A 19,695-nucleotide genomic window follows, 5' to 3' on the forward strand; every position below is an offset into this window, starting at 1 on the left:
GATGAATGATCACCTCAAAATGTACATCCGTATCCAAGTTCGAGGAACTTTATTTAAATTAAATACATAGACCTCTAATGTCAATTGCCAGTGAATATCCCTCCGTGTGCCGATGCCATAGATTGCTCACCGCACCTGTAGAGGATAAAGTGGTTTGGAGGATGGATGGATGGAATTGTTTAAAATATACTTTAACCATTTCGGGTGCAGTAAATAAAATGACAATTTGGCTCTCGGTTTGTCTTAGTCAAACCTGAAATCAGTCAATAACACTGATTCTTTATCATTTGTTTAATTGGTTAAAAGTGCAGAATCTCGTCCTCCCCGTCTGCTTTCAGAGGCTGTTAATGATTTCCACTGAAGACTGATAGTTTCCCATTAATAAAACTGAGAAGAAAATACCATTGAGCACTTGCAAGAAGTATCTACTATAGGTTAATTAGACAATAATTGGCATTTGTGTAGTGAAAGGTTACAATATTTTGGCTTGAAGGATTGCAGTGCAAATGTCACATTAACATGTAGTACAACCATTATAGAATTAATTTGGCCTTTTTCAAGCAAGACTCTTATCATATGCTGCATAAATATTGGCATCTTGACTGCCTTTTTTTTCTACCCCAATGTTGTAGCTATTGCGAATTAGATTAGAATTGATTGCTTAAATTCTTTTGGAATTTATAATTGATTTAATTTCCTACTCCCAAAAAATATACATGGTCAAAAATGACTTGAGCCGAGTTTCCTTTATTACTTTAATAAGGTTCTTATCTCAGTTGAAACAGCTTGTTTCTGACTCTTCAAGCAACAAAAAGGTTATAACTGAGATTTGGGAAATAAAGTATAATTTAAACAGCCTTGAGGAACTGTGTAATTGATTTAGTTAGGCAGTTCTGGGTTGAATAACATGTTTACCGCTCAGGCCGAGGAAAAGGTTTTGAGACATTCTTTACCAAAAAAAAAAAAGCGACCAAAAAAGAAAATGTCAAACTTGGTGACTCAAGGTCTCTTGGTGAATAATTTAAATATATCCAGAATCCAGCAAGCAATACTCAAATAAAACTCATAAGGCAAAAAAAATCCAAACCATTCTATGTGCACTTTATTTACAATGATTCATTAATATTACAGTCCTTAATCTACATGTCACCATCTGCGTACAGTCCTGTAGCCTCATAAGTGAGTGCAGAGAATTGGCAAGCCTGGAAATACGGTTTAGTTTTTAACTACAAAAGGTGCTAAAATAAAATCATTAAAAAAATGAAGAGAATAGAGAACATAATATAAATGAATATACAAAAAAGATTTGATTCATCTTTTAAAAAGGCATATTTTGCCATAAGTCTGCTGTTCTTGCTGTGTTAGCATTGTCCCACTGTTGCCATGTCAAACCACAAGAACGCTAGACATCCTTTATGTAATGGCTGATGTGTTGTGTTCAGTAAGGTTTATGGAGCAGTTGTTCCCTGGCTCGTAATTGTCTCTTTTACAAAGGCATATGGGTGAGTTCAGTTAGCACGCATTGATTCGACTAAGCCACTTCCTTTAAAACACTGTCGTTTAGTCTTTCCATGTAGTTTCGTAGTTCCTTGGAGTCGCCAAGCTCAACATCCTGACATACCCACTTAATGTCATCGTCAGGATCGACTCCCAAGTTTTCCTTTGCCGGACTAACACTTTCCGCTGGGATGGTGGTGAACGTGGTAAACTTCACACGTTTCCTTTTGGTCGTTGGCGAATCGCCTTTGCTGTCTTTCCCCGTGCAGACTGTGGCGGTGTCGGCTCCTCTGTGCACCTGGCCTTGAACGTTCTTCTGCAAAGAACCGCCGTTGAGAAGGTGGCTTCCTTCTTCTAACCCTCCTAAGCTGGAGTCCATAATGGTGATGTGCTCGTCGGTCTGTGGAGACAAACTCACGTGGCTCTCCAGAAGTTCGGCGTCGTTTCCCAGCCACACCCAGTCGTGAGCGTGGTTCATGCTCTCCTGGCCCTCGATTGACATCTCCTTGTGTTGGTACTTGAGAGTGTATGAGATGCAATTGATGAGGAAGACCAGAATAGCCAAGCAGAAGACGCCTAACAAAGCGTACATCCCAATTTCAAGGTCAGTAAGTCCATGAGATATTTGAAGGTCGTCTTCATCCACGTTATGTCCTCGTGGAAGGTCCACTTGAGCGGGAAAGTCTGAGAAATCGATTGGAATGCCAGGCAACTGGCTCCCATCGTCTGAGAGCTTGTCTCCACCTGGTCTTCTGATGATGGCTGTTTTGGTCGTGGTGGTGATTCGTCTCATGATACCATCCTCTATGTCTGAGATGGAGCTTCCATAGTAGTGGTTGTCCATTCCGGTCCTGTCCGGGAGGGACGGGTTCTGTCTGCGGTCCCCTGGTCTGTTGTCCATGTCCTCTCCATCTTGGCCGTAGTCACCCGGCCTCAAGGCGCTTTCGCTGCGACCAAACTTCACACGGATGTTGCAGTTTCCAGCCGCTAGGACACTTCGGCGCTTAAATTTCTGACACACTTCACATACCGTCATTTCTACGTGCACTAGCAGACCTTGTCCCTCGGCTCGCGCTGAAATTACCGGCCACTGGCCTGCAGTGTCCTGCCGTATGGACACCACATCCTCATCCAGAGAAGTAGCGGTCAGAACAAAGTGCTCAGGGTTGTACAGGTCCAGAGGAGCCATGGAGCCGTCACTGAACTGCAGCCAAGCACTGATCAGCGCCTCCTACAGAGAGCAAAGAGAAAATCCAGATACGTTTGAATGCTTCAGCAACAAATAATCTACCGGTGATTCATGATTTCAGGAATTAAACTTAAAAGGTGAAACTAATATATTATATAGACTCATTACATGCTAAGTGAGATATTTCAAGCCTTTATTTGTTATAATTTTGTTGATCATGGCTTACAGCTTATGAAAACCCCAGATTCAAAATTAGAATATTGTGAAAATGTTTTCATAAGCTGTAAGCCATAATCATCAAAATTATAACAAATAAAGGCTTGAAATATCTCCCTTTGCATGTAATGAGTCTATATAATATATTAGTTTCACCTTTTAAGTTGAATTACTGAAATGAACTTTAGCACGATATTCAAATTTTTCGAGTTTCACTCTTATTTGTACCATATCAGTTAGTGTATCAATTTATATTTAGTTGTGAATGCTTAATTGCTTTGTTTTTACATTTAGATTATTTTGATAAAAATAAAATCTTCTTACTATACATTATAAGGTTGTGATGCCTAAAATGTGATTTTTTTTATTTTAAACTTTTTTTTTCCTCTCTCTCTATATATATATATGAATAGCCTCTCACACACAATGTACAGTCCTGTGTTGGCAATAGACAACGAGTTCACTCCCTCATATTGAGGTGGAGCCCATGTCACTTCCTGTGACTTTACTAATATACTGTGTCTAAATCCACACAGCAATCCTTTAATGTAGGCCATGAGATCAGAGTTGTGTCTGCTCTACTTGGAGGGTCAGGAGGAGTCAGATTAAAAAGATATGAGGAGATAACAGTGCCATTACGGATATGGAGCTGCATATAGGGATTTGCAACACAAGCATCTTAAGCTCTTCACTTACCAAGACATCAATGCTCTCTGCCTGTCCGTGAATAACACGCTACAAATCTTTCTAGAGGGGCGGGGGAAGTCCCAGAGCACTCTAATCATGCAGTGAGACAGCGAATGAGGGAGGTGCTCATCATGATATCTGTAATACTTTAAAAGCATACTGTGAGCTCCAGAAGGATTTTCTAGTGTGTTTATATATTCTGGATTTGCAATCTGTTTTAAATAGTTTCTCCCCCCCCCCCCCCAGTTTTTTATGACATCAGTTTTTTCATCCTTATAATGGCCAGCGTTCTTGGAGATAGACTTATTTAATTGGTATTAATTAGTGCAAAGGCCATCATCACATTCCAGTGTATCCCGCTGCATGTTATTTTGATACAAGCGATCGATTAAAAGAGTTTGGTCGCTGTAGCAAAAATGCTTGTTCCTTCAGCACAAATCACGGAAGTTTTTCTCTAATTTGTTGGCTATATATGAATATTTCCTTTTAAAATGTTTTTTTTTGTGTGTGTGGCAATAAATGGCACATTAAATCTTAGCTCATATTTAACCATTGAAATCTGACATTTTTGCAACAGAAAATACATTTTACTGAAAGAGTAAAAAAATTAAATAAAAATTGAATACCATATTTCCGAGAACGTCACTTTTTTTTTTTAATAATCTGAAATGTGCTTTAACTTAATCCATATTCCAAAGTGACTTGCAAAACAATGCACAAAGCATATTTGGATTTGTTCTGAATGAGAGCAGTGCATGAGCCCAGGTTTATTTGTATAGCGCATTTCCCACACGCTGGTAGCTTCAGTTTCGCTTTAAATAATTTTGTCTAGGCTTAGCATTTATGAAAGCCACCCTTATTTGTATGTTTTACATTTATATTTTTCATTCCGTTCTAAACTATTTTAAATGTAAGATGTGTTGTGGGGTCAATGGAAGTAAAAAAATACATGTTTATACTGTTTATAATGTTTGAAAACAATTTGTTTTATTTACTGGTATTTAAAATTATTTCTGAAAGTAATAATATATCACTTGTAATATTAAGTAACTACATACTTACTGTGTTACAGGATTAGGATTGGTTGCATGTAATTATGCATAATTTAAAGTTTTTGTATCTACCTCATGTACAGTAGGCCTATATTCAAATCTTTGAGTTGTCTTACGTATTAATATAACACAATTTTATTTGATATGATTGTAGCAGAATTGCTGCCTATGTAGAGTGCTCCAAATCAGTCATTTATGAGGTTCCCTTTCCGCTATGGGCATTTTAAGCACATTTAACATGGTGCACACCATCTGTGTGTTCTCAATAGGAGACTGTCAGGCTGCAGATTGGGGACGGCGCTGAACATCACGAAAGATAACCGTAACGGCTCGTTGTTCATGTGTGTGGAAACGTAGCTGTACACATGAGAGATGGCTTGCTGACTAGCACACACAGCCTAAAATGCTGCCTTTGTATGAAACAAATAGGTTTTTAAACAAAGCCATTCAGTTTTAGTGGTAATTCTGCATAAAATATGAGGATGAATAGAATTATCTTTGTTTCTCTACGTTTCCAATATCCCGTTGACTTGCTTGCAATTCATGTTCTCTTCTCTGGTACTTAATAATATGTATTGTCACACCAGGTTCCACAGGAATGAACAGACTATCAAAGCCTCTGAAATACACAAACACACACGTATGTCTGTCTTAATTGAAAGGATTGGGCTAACGGCACTGCGCTGCTGTTAAACTGAGGTGTGTCATATTGATTAAGACTGTCAACTAGAAGATAATTATATTGAGTCCAGGTACTGAGGCACTGCAAATTAACCACCTCCTCGGAGTCCATTAACTAAGCCATAATTAAGCATGACAGCTTGTAACCATAGGCAACCATAGTTACTTTCATCCCTGGGTTATACATCACACTTGTGTAACAAATGACCAGTGTAGGGAAAAAGCTCCTTAAATAGGCTATTATAGAAAGAGGGAATTGCGGTGAGTATTGAATGTGTTATATAATGGGCAACTGCAACTGCATTTTCCAAGAAGTATTTCCAGAGAAACGCACACCAAACTGTTTTTCAAGAGACCAAAGCTTAAAGGGGGGGGTAAAATACTTAGTTTCAGTCAATCTCATGTTAATCTTGAGTACCTATAGAGTAATAGTGCGTCCTTCATATCTCCAAAAAGTCTTTAGTTTCATCATATTTATAAAATAAAAATACAGCTTTCCGATTCTATCCGGAAAAAGCCGAGGTCCTTGATTCTGGGCGTGGGCGGAGCAATGGAGTCAAGCAGGGAGCGCGCGGGAAGGTTTGCTTATTATCGATCGTGGTGCGGTAGGCCATATTACTATATATATATATATATAGGTTTTAATTGCAACCGGTTTGAAAATCCAGCGACGACCTGGCTGGGCCTTGTTAATAAAACATTCGTCACTGAAATGACCAGAACACAAAACCGCACTTGCCACACTCCTTTGCTGTCCCGGAAATACAAACTGCATCCACTGTTCCAGTAACACTGGGTTCTTTGGGAAGCTGAACAAGTTAAACTTTCCCTCACATCCCAAAACACACTTTTTTGGAGACATTCTTGACATCAACCATTCCTATTTAGCGCTGCTGATGATGATTTCCAGTAGTAGCGTGTCGATGAGCGCGGTCTTTCTCTCCTCTGGTCAACGTGTGCGTGAACGCGCTTTTCCGAGAGCAATGCTCATATAAGGAGTTCCACTCTGGACTACGTCATTAGATCTACGATAGAAAAAAACCAGCCGAAACGTGTTGCAACCCGGAAGTATGATTTTCAGCACAGAAATTCTCTGTTATTCGTTCAAAATAACTTTTCAAACTTTGGCCATTATTAGCATGAGAATCCATCTCTTTAACACTGTAAACAACTCTGAATACATGAAACACCATTGTACCCCCCCTTTAATAATTTTTAATGTGAAATAATGGAATCTCAAGATAGATATTGTTGATCATTATTGTCTGTGATTAATTCACATTAGCTAATAAGTTGACATTAAGTGTTGGCTTGGAGTATTTAGAAACTATATTTTAAAATGTATATTTTAAAATGTATTATTCCCACAAGTTAATTCACCAAACTGAAGGATAATCGGATGCAAAATACAAAAACTGAATCTATAATCTATTAATAATCTAAATGCTTTACATACTGTATATTGCAAAGAAATTAAGAAAAGCAATTTATTCCTCATACAGGATTATTTGAAGTAATTATTCATCAAAATACCTGCTTGTGCTGATGTAAACGATTTAAACAATGGACTAATTTTTCTTAGTATTTCTGTATGGTGGATATTTACAGATTTACATTAATAAAAACAAACTTCTCTGAACAACATATCTAAAGGCAAAAAACTGTTACTGTTATGTAAAAAAAAAATTATCACTCTTGATGTCCATTCACACCAAAGATGATAACTATAAAAAGGACTATATTAGCATCAGGGACAGATCATGACTTGCAAAGGCCCCCCACGTTCACCGCAATACATTAGAAAAATACTGTAAATAAATAAGTACAAGTAAAATAGTTGATTTGTTGATGGACATACTCTTGTTAATGCTGATGGTGAGGAATTACAATTGCAACAACACAGAAATGTACATCAAACTGAGTAGCGTATCACTGAGAAACGTCCTGCTCGAGTCGTCTTGTGATGGAGGTTCGGGTTGAATAACTAGTTCTCCCAAAGTTTCATCATCGGACTCGCACTCAGATTTATATGGTAAAATCGACGCCATTGCTCGTTACCGTCTTTAGTTTACGGTGTACAATACCTGAGCTGACGATCTGTTATTGCAATGGGCGTTTTTGTTTTCAACATGCGCACTGTACGCAGTAGACCAATCACAACAGACTGAGCTTTCTGGCCAATCAAAAGAAGAGTAGCTCGCGGAAAGGAGGGATTAATAGAGATCGATTCATCCATGGAGTCGTTTGAGAATCATTGAACAATGTGGTGATGTGCAAATGTATATTTCGAGAAAATTAAACAGTTTTTTGACCTTTGCATGTAAGCCTGTTGTAGGAGACTCCAAAACAACATTAGGAAACTTTAAAATAGCATAATAGGGGCACTTTAAATAAAAGCTGCACACTGGCTGTTATTTCATTGCAGTTTATCCTGTTAGATATTATTTTGATAAGTGATTACAAGGGTTTGGTTCTGTAGATTATTAAAAATGATAAAGATTCTCTTTCGAGGATTCTTTCATTTTAAAGCTACAAGAATGCTCGTTTCGTCAGCATAAGTCACAGACTCTAATTTGTTGGCCTACTGTATAAATATGTATTTGTGTGGCAGTAAACAGCGCATATTGAATCTGAGCACATATTTAACTCTGCAAAATGACCTGTTTAGGATTGCTCAGCACTTCCTGTGTGGTTGCCGTGGCGCTGATGGCTCGGTTACTTCCTGTGCTGAGCTGCAGGCTGAGTGTGAGACCACTGACCAACTGCAGCCCCAGTTCAGTGATGGTCACTCGATCATCCACAACCCTCACTGTCTTCTCTGCCAGGATAGAGTCTGACAGCGGGGACAGAACCTGGAGCAGAGCATACACACAAAAGTGCATTATTAAATACAAGCATCATAAGCAATCTGGGTTGGTGGATACAGCTCTACCCACGAGGATTGCCTCCAATTACAGGGAGAAATATCAGAAACAGAGCTGTAAACCCATCTAGTGATTGATGCAATAAAAAGGTGTTACAGACAGTCTCTTGCCTGCCCACACTTTCACTGCAGACGAGCAGATATTAGGTATCTGGTCTCAAAGCAGACAGGAAAAACAAAATAAATCCAGATGACGAACACCTCCTCAGACACATGTTTTCACAGCAATATCAGCCCACTTTCCTGGAGACAGAGAAAAGTGGGCTGCGGAAAAGTCAACGGCTTAGTATTAGCTGTGTTCAGACTTACAGAAAAAGTGAGGGGACTTTATTTACAGTGCAAAAGTGTCCATTACAAAGAAAAGGAAATATCTTGTTTTAAAAAGATGTGCCAAGTTCTTAGAAATGTACTTGTGTTCACATTGGTTTCATGTGGTTTAAAGATATATATTTATATTTTCAGGTTTAATCAACTCTTTCCCCACCATTGATTTCAATTTAACTCTATCCCCGCTCAGGATTTCTGTGTTTTCACTGTTATATGGTAGGGGGCACTATTACACAACTTCTGAAAGAGAAGAGAATCTCAAGATCAAAACAGGCAAAAAAAACAAAAATAGAGAAAGAAGCAGAAACAAGCGATAAAAGCATTGCTTATGCATGTTGTAGTCTTTGGAAAATAAAATAAACATTCAAGTGTTGATTAAAAAAATTAATGCATGAAGCTAGAACAAAACAGGTTTTTTGTTTAAAAGCAGATGCTATGTTTTTTATATTGCATTTTCAGATTTTCATACAACAAAATATTCTGGAGGCCATGGAAATTTTGTGAAAATGACCAAAAATGCTGCCCGTGGCTGGCAACCTAAAGGTACAATATGTAAGATTTTTTTCATTGGATCTTTTTTACTCTTACTCAAGTAACTATTAAGATTATTACTTTTACTTTGAGTAAATATTTCTATTAAGTAATTGTGCTTTTACTTGAGTACAGTTTTTGGATACTCTACCCACCTCTGGTTATTAGATAGAACTGTTATACCTAGAAAGTAGACAGTATATGAAAAGGTATTAGTGTATGCCGTTTGGTTGATGTCCAGTGTTGCTAGCTGAGCAGAAATACATAATAATGTTTGGCTTGGTCCCAAAGTTGCATTGGATTTTCTCTTTAGTGTAAAGGTTAAGAAGCCCATCTATCACTGTTTTCTATGTTCGTAGGATTCATTTCTGGAGTAAATAAATAGTCTATAATCTGTGTGTTTACAATTTAATAAAAAAATTTAAATGGTGGGTGCTGGTGTTTGTCTCATTTGTTAAATGCATTCGCGAACATGAACCAACAATTAGCAATATATGTTTTAAGTGGTTAAAGTTAGTTAAAATCAAATTGTTCATTCTTTGTTCATGTTATTTAACAATGCATTAATAACTGTTAACAAATATAACTGGATTTTTAAACTGTATAAGTACATTTTTAAATGGCAATTAACTTTATTTAAATGGCAATTGAATTCATAAATAATGTAGAAGTGTTGTTCAATTAATTAGTTCATGTTAAATAATATAGTTAACTAATGTTAACAAATAAAACCTTATTGTAAGGCGTTACCAGTCATTTTAATAGGAATGACTTTAATGGTCTTTTTATTTTATTTTATTTTTTATTACGTTTTTTAAGTTGCACCATGTGACATTTTACAAACTAACTATGCCTTGTCATAAAAAAACGGTCAAATTATCTGATATTTTAAAGAGACTTATTGCACCACAGGACTGAAATGGCAGACAAAAATATTGAAAATATACACACATACCTGAATGCTGGTCATGCCTGTGTCCATGCCCTCCAAAACACGTCCCTCTCTCAGCCTGGCGATTCGGGGATTCTCTACTTTCAAGAAGTCCCAAACCATCTCTGTAATATCAACCTGCCAATCACTGCCTAGCATGTGGGCCACCTGACCTCGCGTCTCAGAGGATTCGGCCACAAAGTGTGTGAGCACACGCACCATGGCCCTCTGGTACTGTAGAGTACACGTCTTTCCTCTCCGCTCTTCGTCATCGTCATCTTCACTGTCCCGCGTCGACCTGAGAACGGAAAGGATAAAAGTCTGAATCTGCACCAGGATAGTCATTATATCTGTAATATTTCACATCTAACCCAATCATGTTTTTTGTTCAACTCTTCAAAGGTTTCATGAAAGATTTTTCATTTGACGTTTCACAAAACCCTTTTTTTGACTGAAATAAATGTTTGTTGACACGCCTCCATTAAGCTTCATTAGGCTGATGCACTTAATCAAGGGAAGCTAATTAAGCAAATCAGTTTCATTTGATACTCGTTGACTGACTGACATTTACAGCAAGAGCTGGAAGTACAATTAAGCTACTCCTTTGAGGACTTTTTTTGTCTACTTTGATGTTAGAGGCCACTGGATAAAGGTAAAGAGCTTCACAAAAACACTTTCGTATTTAAAGATAGAGCTGAATGTACTTTAGTAATCAAAGATCAGTTCAAGTATAACAGTCTAGATCACTTCATGAATGTTTATTAAAACCCACGCACATAATAAAAGGGTGAAAAAATAAAGGTCATAGTGCTCTTTAGACTACTTTTGCGTGGTAGAGCAAAACTAAATCACTGAAAGAAACGTCCGTGTTGTGTTTGAACATTGAAAGGAGACTGCATTAAAGGTAGGGTAGGCAGTTTTTTTTTTATATACACTTTTTGTTATACTGGTTGAAACTCTTCACATCAATATTAGTGGTCTAAATATATATATATATATATATATATATATATATATATATATATATATTTTCCTTTCATATATATCTTCTGTGGACGTCTCGGGACCAAAAAAGGTTTCATCCAATGATTGCATCCGGACTGAATGTCGAATACAATGTCTTACCTGCCTGTCAACATATGCATTTCCATACCTCAGCGCACCCTGCAAGAGCAGACATCACACGTCATCAGCGCGTTTCATGAGACTATGCAGAGTTGTCGACAGTCACCGAGCACCAAAACAAACAGCAGCCGCTTTTAACATTTCCTCCTGAACCAAAACAACAAGCTTTTGCAGCGTTCACGCCATGTTGCAACCGTAATTATGAGATGGTAAACCGGTGACGTTCTACCCAGAGCTGTTCACGTCCTCAGACTCAGATTTATGCGTTTCTATGTCAACACTATCAACGGCGGTGGTACAACTAGAGCTCTGTAAGTTGAGACGAGGTAATTTAACGGCGTCTCTAGTGACGATTTGCAGACTGTGCTCTGGATGTGCGCGTTTGTGTGTTTTAAAAGAGTCGTGGCTTTGGAGACGCTGATCTTATGCTTTCAAAGCTAGCCGAAATTGCCTACCCTACCTTTACATTAATTTTTTGCTATATCTGTGAGGAAGGTGTATATGTGTAGGTCCTCTGGTTCAGATTACAGTGTGTGTAGTTATGGTAATGTGACATATTGACTTTTGCAGCACTGTAATTGAACCCATTTTATAATAGAATCACATACAACAATTACAGCAAGGAAAAATCATCCACTCACATGCAGAACAATTCTTATGTTCCTCCTCATTAATTATTTATCTCTCTTACCACACACATAAAATACATATTTGTTACATATAGAACACATGTTTCCACTTAATTACACTTGAGACATAGTACAAATACAACAGACATTATTTTAATGATTGAATGATGGCTTCTTCTCGAGGTAACCAATTCATTTACTTTGGAGGTGTATAGAAACAAAGTACGAACATTGACTGCAAAAAAAGTTAAAAGATGAACTAATATGAATGACCAATTAACATTAGTACATTTATAAATACAAATTATTAAATGCTAGACTAATAAATGCTGTAAAATTAAAGTTATGATACCTAATCAGATAATGTGAAGGAACCATATTGTAAAGAGTAACCGCTATTCTTATAGATTATATATTGATATTTTGTTATCTTAAGGTGCGGTCACATATTCGGCCAAATTTTGTGGGAGCAATAGTATATTATCAATAGTGTACTGTATGTATAAAATGTATGAAGCACAGCTCACACAGAAGTCACTTTCAAACCAAGCAGCTTTTTGCGAATTTGTGCGAACAAATTGAATTTGAACTAAATGTGCATTGAGAAAGATTCCTATTAAATTGGCTGAAAAAAAAAAAAAAAAATCTTCATTGGAAGGGATGGGATTGAGACAAATGGCTTTTTTTGATTTAGCCATCAGTTGTTCTGGGTGAGATCACAGTGGCAGCGCTCGGTTATTTACCAACACAGGAGGTCTGAAGACGATTCAATAAACAATATCTTCCAGAGAGCAGACAGTTGTCCCTTAAGGGGGCAGCCCTCCCTCACTAGCATCACATATCTCTCTCACACAGCGTCATTCCTTGATACAGACTGTAATAGTCTTTCCAGCGGTTGGACTTTATCATGCCTGCCTGGTGTTGAGAGAACACTGTTAACACCAGTCCGTAAAGTGCGGGAGAGTCTGGCACTCCACACGCTACAGGCTTGTTGGCACGAGCACAAAAATGCTCTCTCGGGTCAGTTTCTCTCTCGCGCACTACACGGACCAACTGGCAGTGCATTTGGCAGAGGCCAAAGAGCCTTGCGACTCTCTCTCACATACTCGCACACACGTAGCGGTAAACAATGGATCATCAGTGCCCACTAGCACCAAGCCGTAATGCTGTTACATCAGCAAGGTCATGCCTGTTATGCCCTGATAAATATAAATGAGAGTGTGTGGAGAGGGAAATCAGTGGTGGATGCAAACACACACACATTCCTCTGCCATATTTTGAGGTGATGAGCCAAAATTGACATTTTCTCCTCTCTTGCATGAAAAAATGTGTTTGGGTCAAATAAAACAAATGTGAGGTGACATTGCCGTTTTTAACATGCTCGCTCACCCTTGCTAAACATGTTCACATTGTGATAATCACAGGAAAGATGAATGTACTTTGGCATGCGCTCTGTAGAGCGGACTGCAGCTGTGTTCGCCAACTCTACCATTGGCTAATGAGCGTCTGGGCCGGCCTAACACATGTTCATAAACTGCTGACAGAGGCACTTGACTTTCTGTAGCGCTAGGTGAGCGTGGCTAGCGGAGGCATGCTAATTAGTCGTGATGTGCTGACGATGAAGTCCTTCATTTAACAGCATGCGTTTTAGAGGATACATGTGGAGATGTAGCCATTTGGGTGAATACAAAAAAAAAAGCATGTCTTGGTACCTGGAAACCTTGCTAACAAGACCAATATTAACATTAACCTGGGGCACTGGAATTGGTGGGGCCTCTGACTCAAACTTAGTCAGCTGATTTTTTTTTTTTTTTTCAAAACTAGTGTAATGCAGAATCCTGTTCCCCCGCAGAATCATAAACCTCTTGGATCCCAAAGCTACTTCATTGGTTGACCTTTTTAGAGGTACTATATTTGGTGCCTGATTATAAAAAATAATAAAAAATAAAAAAAAACATTCACGGGGCATTTATTCTTAACTATCAAAATATGTTAATTCATGTATTTTAAATATCACATTTTCATAACAAGATAGCGTTACATTTTGGACCAGACACTGAGGAAGGGGAATAGGATTCTGTGTTGATCACATAGGATCTCACATGACACCGTGAAACAGTAACTTATTGTAAAGTGTTACTGAAAAAAATGTTGTTCTATTACCGGTACTATATATTATATGTAGGCTATGTAATAAATAGCACTTGGTTGGATATTTTGTTATCTAAAGGTGCGACCACATTTCAAGTAAACTTTTACAGGAAAAAAAAGGTCTATTGACTATTGTCAATAGTTTAGTGATTTATGAACAACGCAGCTTTAAGGAAAGCCTCTAGGTTGGCAAATTAAAAAAAAGTTTACACTGAGAAAAAAAGTTTTCAAGCTCCAATGCAAGCTCTTCTCTTGGTTTTCGGGCACTTCTGTTTTTATGATATCAGGTGCAAAAACTATATCAACCAAGAGAGTGCATTAGTGCCCACCCCCCTTTTCAGCGGCATAGGTTCTGGAAGTATTTTTTTCCATTTATTTTCTCCAAAGGTTTTTTATTTATTTAAAGTATTCGTTAAAGAGTAATAAGCCATAAACCAAGACAATCAGCTACGGGGTGAATCCCATTCCCAACACTAGAAACTTTAATACAAAAGTACAAGACATATCTACTTAAGAGCTTAGTGAGTGAAAGAGCTACAATACCATGAAGCATTGTGAACAGCATAACAGAATAAAAAATGGAGAAACAAAAATACCATTGATTAACAAGGTTTATAAGTTACCTTTCAAAATAATTTCCCTATGGAGAAAATTAATGAAGTTTTTACTTCCAGAACCCAACTGTTGCACACTATTGTGTCAATTTAATCCCCATTTATAAGTATGGCTTGTATATCTAAGTTTGACTGAACTAGCAACACTAAGCAGCATGTGGGTGCTGCTGAAGTAACTAGAGTTATGAATACTACAACATGAGTGAGTAGGTTCTTAAGGTGTCACCACAGTAATGTGCATTATTGCCACAGGACTGCGACATTAGAATGGACTTTGGGGCTCTGTCACTGAATCAGATTATGATTGCATCAGGTGGCCGTCTTGTTAGTGCTCTCTGAGATTGAGGCTGTCAGGAGGACGGCAATCGAGCCCCTCATTAGAGTCCACTCGATCCACCATGACAGACAACCCTCCCACTACTGGAGACACAGCTCTATGAAGATCCTACTAGTGTAGGGCTTTCTCACTTGTCTAATTTAAGTTCAATTTGACTAGTGTTGTCCAAAGAATCATTATTACATACTGATTATATTCACCTTAATTTGAACAGAGATTTCAAATGAGTACATAAATTAGTTCACAAAACACATTGAAGTTAGCAGCAGATTTTTTTTTTTTACATATATTCTTCAAAAAAGTTGGAGGTTGCCTAACAACTTTCCCTAATTCACTGCAAATATGTTCAGAGTGGTCCCTAGGGCATTGCTTGGGTGCTGTGGGTAGTTGCTATGGTGTTGCTAAGCAGTCACTAGCTAATTCATCTTAAAATAATTTATATGATATTCAGATTCCTAGATATGATTTGAAGTATGAGTTCTCAATGGAAGTATTTGAGATTTTCACACATTTTAACATCCGATTACTTATGTAACTGGTCCTACTCGACCCCCTTTGAGTGGGATTCGAATCAGCGTCTCCGGCATTGGAGGCGGGCGTGCTAATAAGGATGCTAATGACTGCAATCTCTAGCATGCCACTTGAGGCCAGGGGAGTGAGGTTTACACACACACAGCTCTTATAGCTTGCCTCTGTTACACTCACCCCCCAAACCTTACTTTCATCCGGGTCACGGCACCAAGTGTAACTGGTCCTACTCGACCAGCTCCGAGCGGGATTCGAAGCAGCGTCTCCGGGATGGGAGGCAGGTGCTCTAAGAAGGACGCTAAAGACTGAAGCCTCTAGCTTCAATCACTAGCGTGCCTCTAGAGGCCAGGGGAGTGAGGTTTACATGCACAGCTCTTACTAGCTTGCCTCCGTTACACTTAGAAAAGAAATCTTCAAAAAGAAGAAGAAAATTAAATGAAAATCTTTATCATTTAAAAACACACTTCAGCTTTAATGGTGCTTGACCTTGTAGAGTTGTAGAATTACATGCACCTTTTCTACTTAGAAACACACATAAATAGAACTGCATAATGAGCAGGTTGATGTAAAAACAAAAAAAGAAGCGTGAAGCAATTAGCATCTAATATGCAGTGTGTGGACACAGAGCAACTCATTAGCATTAACAGCTTTATGATATGTATCCATAAACCACAAAATTAGCTATTATGAAAACATGCACTTCAACTAACAAAGTGTATACCGTTAGTTATTTTAGTAATAGCACCGTAAACCAGTGGTGTACTGTTAATCCAGGGTGCAAACCATAAGACAGGGCCCACCCACAAACAGTGATGTCAAGTATAAGCGAGCCAGCACATGGGATCAACGGCCCCCCATTACTTGCTTTGGGGATCTCCCACAGCAAAAAGAAATCCGGTCAAAATAGAGACGCACCTTTTTAAATGAGATATTTTGTAGAACTAAACAGATATGAACACATCACTGTCACCACTCTTTCCCCAGTGCTGCACTGTCAGTCTGCCTATTTTTCCTATGTACTTTTTTTTAAGTAAAGCAGACAGTGTACATGTCAGGTACTTTACTTGTGTCATCGAAAAGTTGAGTAGAGAAGTTTTGGGAAGCAATGCCACCACATAATGTACGGGATCTCCCTTATGGCTTTGCTCAAACTCTCAATGAATCTGTATTGTAACTGTCTCAAAAATAATCTACCTGATACATGTACACCCAGAGCAACCCGTCGGGAACTTCAAATTTCACCTATGAAGAGCTTCATATTTTATATTCTGTATTCTCAGCTTCTCACACGCATTGTGAATCATTCCACATGGGACATACAGAAATGGAGACATAGAGGAAACTGCCTCCATACCTCCAGGAAATCTTATATATTGACTTTATTCTATTTTGAATTCACAAGCCCAAGCTTCCCTGTGGAGAGAGGTGAAATGTATCCCATACTTCAGTTTCGAATGACAACTAAATATTATAAGTGCATGCTGGGAAATTGCAGCCAGGAGCATTTCCAATAGGTTTAAAATGATCAACCTCCTTAATGTGGCTGTTTCATAACTTTTTTTACAGCTTCACAGACACCCCACCCAGACTTTTAGCCAACCCAGGGACCCCCAAAATCAATACTATGATAACTTTAATTAATTACCATAACAACGCTAATTAGACTATATGATTAACGATGCATATTAATAATTAAAATCATGAAGGTCTGATTCATACAGTATTTTCATACTCGAAAAATTTGAATATCGTGCAAACGTTCATTTATTTCAGTAATTCAACTTAAAGGGTAAGTTCGGTATTTTACACTTAAAGCCCTGTTTACAGATCGTATCTGATGAACGGTTAAGATTAAAATTTGGACACATGCTCCTGTCCCGAGAATTTTAGGTTTAGTTCGCTCCCCCCCCACACCCCCACAATGGTTGTCTATGTGCACTGGAAGATTCCTTCCTAAAACACATTAAACTTTCGTTTACAAAGACGTGAAACTCACCGAGTGGTCCGGGGTGTTCACTGGTATGTGCACTCAAAAATCGCTGAAAAAGATGCATTCCAACAGGTTTTATCGTAGTTTTTGTCCAATTCCATTAAGTTGTATTGGATTCGCTGTGTGAGGTAACGTTACGGTATTACTCCGCCGCGGGAAACGGAAATGGGGTTGTTTGTATGCTTTTTGTAGTCTTATGCAGTCGCGGACGCGGTATTGTAGGCTAAGCTATCTAAACATTTTTACAAGATCGAAGCTATCTGTGTCAACTTAGAAATGGATTCCGAGACATTTATATGGGAGGATGACGGTTTTGAGATCGATTTTGATGGACAGGGTTATAGGTTTGAGCCTGAATATTCAGAGGAGGAATTTCTGCAAAGAAAGGCAGAGTTTGAACGGCAGTTGACAACGGTGTCCAGTGTTACGCCTGTTGCCGAAGCTGCTGCTGTCTCAAGGCTTACAGGCACTTGGTGGTGTTCCTTTTGCCACGAATCTTCCCGCAATTCGGAACTGCACAAATTCGCCACATTATTAGCTGTCTGTTTGTAATGCTTTCAATGAAGACAGCGATCTTCTGCTTCTTCTGTGTATATGCCCGTGGTTTGCTTGCAATTGGCAAAGGTGCATTATTGCCACCAACTGGGCTGGGCTCTATTATTCAAGCTCTCAACGGAAGAATCACGGGTGTGACGCGTTTGGCAAAATAGGTCCACAAAAGCTAAATAAACCTAAAATTCTCAGGACAGCAGCATGTGTCCAAATTTTTATCTTAACCATTCTATTTCATCAGATACGATCTGTAAACAGGGCTTTAAGTGTAAAATACCGAACTTGTCCTTTAAAAGGTGAAACTAATATATTACATAGACTCATTACATGCTAAGTAATATATTTCAAGCCTTTATTTGTTTGTTATCATTTTGATGAATATGGCTTACAGCTTATGGAAACCCCAAATTCAAAATTTTGTATATTGTGAATATTGTGAAAAGGTTTTCAAAGCTGTAAGCCATAATCATCAAAATTATACGCATATAAGGATAAGGTTATATGGTTTAAAACGTATATCAAATTTTTTTTTTTTTGAAAATGACCGATCGCTTCGCTCGATAAGACCCTTATTTCTCGACTGGGATCTTTGAAGCTGCATTGAGACGGACATTTGAACCTTCTTCGAACATTAGATGGTTGCCATTGAAGTCTTTTTGACTGAATAAAGAAAGACATGGATATCTTGGATGACATTTTTTTGAAAGTTAACTAATCCTTTAATGAAATTGTAGTGTTACCGTTTCTCAGTGGAGCTCAACAGTGTCCATTCTAAATTTCACATTATTTTGTATTACCTCCTTTGTCTTATCAGGGATTCACGGCACTACTGTACTGCCTGACAGAGAGTTTGTTTTAATGGTTTCACACTCTAGAGCTGCTGGTGAGATCTGTTTCTCAGTGATTGTGTGGGGATTCTCACATTCTTCGCACTGCACCACCCTCAGTACAAATCGATATGAGGATTTTTGTGCATTTTCCCTTTTTAAAGTTTTTTTTTAACATATGTTTTTATCCTGAAAATACTCTGTGGGTTTACGGCGTAAATATATAAAACATGTATAAAATTTATGCTGAAAATTGCTGTAATTGGTCTTAATTTATCTGATCTTTTGTAATGTTTCATGTGCTCTTTTTCTGTGGCAAACACATATTTAAAATAACCATTGAAGCATTTTCTTAATTTTTCCTTTTACCTGCAGGATTTCTAGCCTCAGTTCCCTTTCGATTGAAACTCAATGGCTCACACGAAGCCGTGACGTGGCGTCTCGTTCCCCTCTCAGGTAACAGGGTTACATACGAAACCTGACATATTTTCATGTTTTCTGGGGACATAACTTTGATATAATGATTTTTATACTGTACAAACTGTATATTCCATCCCCTAACCCTACCCATCACCGAAAATTTCTGCATTTTTAAGTTTTCCAAAAACATCTCAGTGTGCTGAGCATAAGCCGTTTTCACAAAAAAATGTCCCCACAAGTTCCCTAGGACATTTGGTCCTCACAATGTAGGGTTTACCAGGACAACACACACATTAGCCGCTTTTCCACCATCGCGCGAAATCGTTCTTGTTACTTAACGGTACAGATATGGTTTCATTTTCCACTGTGGGGCTGAATAAGGAGGTCTTTGGAATGTAATACAAACGCTTCAGTCGCTGCCTTGGTTTAGTGATAGTATGAGATGTAAATAGTGACCGCATTTTGGAGGATGATCAGATATTTCTTTT

General features: G+C 38.2%; 1 protein-coding gene across 2 annotated transcripts in view; it reads right to left on the reverse strand.

The window, feature by feature from the left end:
* Positions 1-817: 817 nt before the first annotated feature.
* The window catches only part of LOC307011223 (transmembrane protein 132C), a 332,560-nt gene continuing 313,682 nt past the window's right edge, over positions 818-19,695 (reverse strand). Inside the window, exons 7-10 of one of the 2 annotated variants that reach the window (XM_079636638.1) lie at positions 10,059-10,332; positions 7,983-8,174; positions 2,528-2,728; positions 818-2,455 (exon numbers count right to left, since the gene is read on the reverse strand). In XM_079636638.1, the coding sequence (XP_079492764.1) occupies positions 1,532-2,455; positions 2,528-2,728; positions 7,983-8,174; positions 10,059-10,332 (1,591 nt within the window). In that variant the 3' untranslated portion in view covers positions 818-1,531. Of the gene's footprint in view, positions 2,729-7,982; positions 8,175-10,058; positions 10,333-19,695 lie in introns of both variants that reach the window. The other variant, XM_079636637.1, reaches the window with a different exon arrangement.

This window comes from Phoxinus phoxinus, assembly GCF_949152265.1.
Source record: "Phoxinus phoxinus genome assembly, chromosome: 15".
Classification (NCBI taxonomy): domain Eukaryota; kingdom Metazoa; phylum Chordata; class Actinopteri; order Cypriniformes; family Leuciscidae; genus Phoxinus; species Phoxinus phoxinus.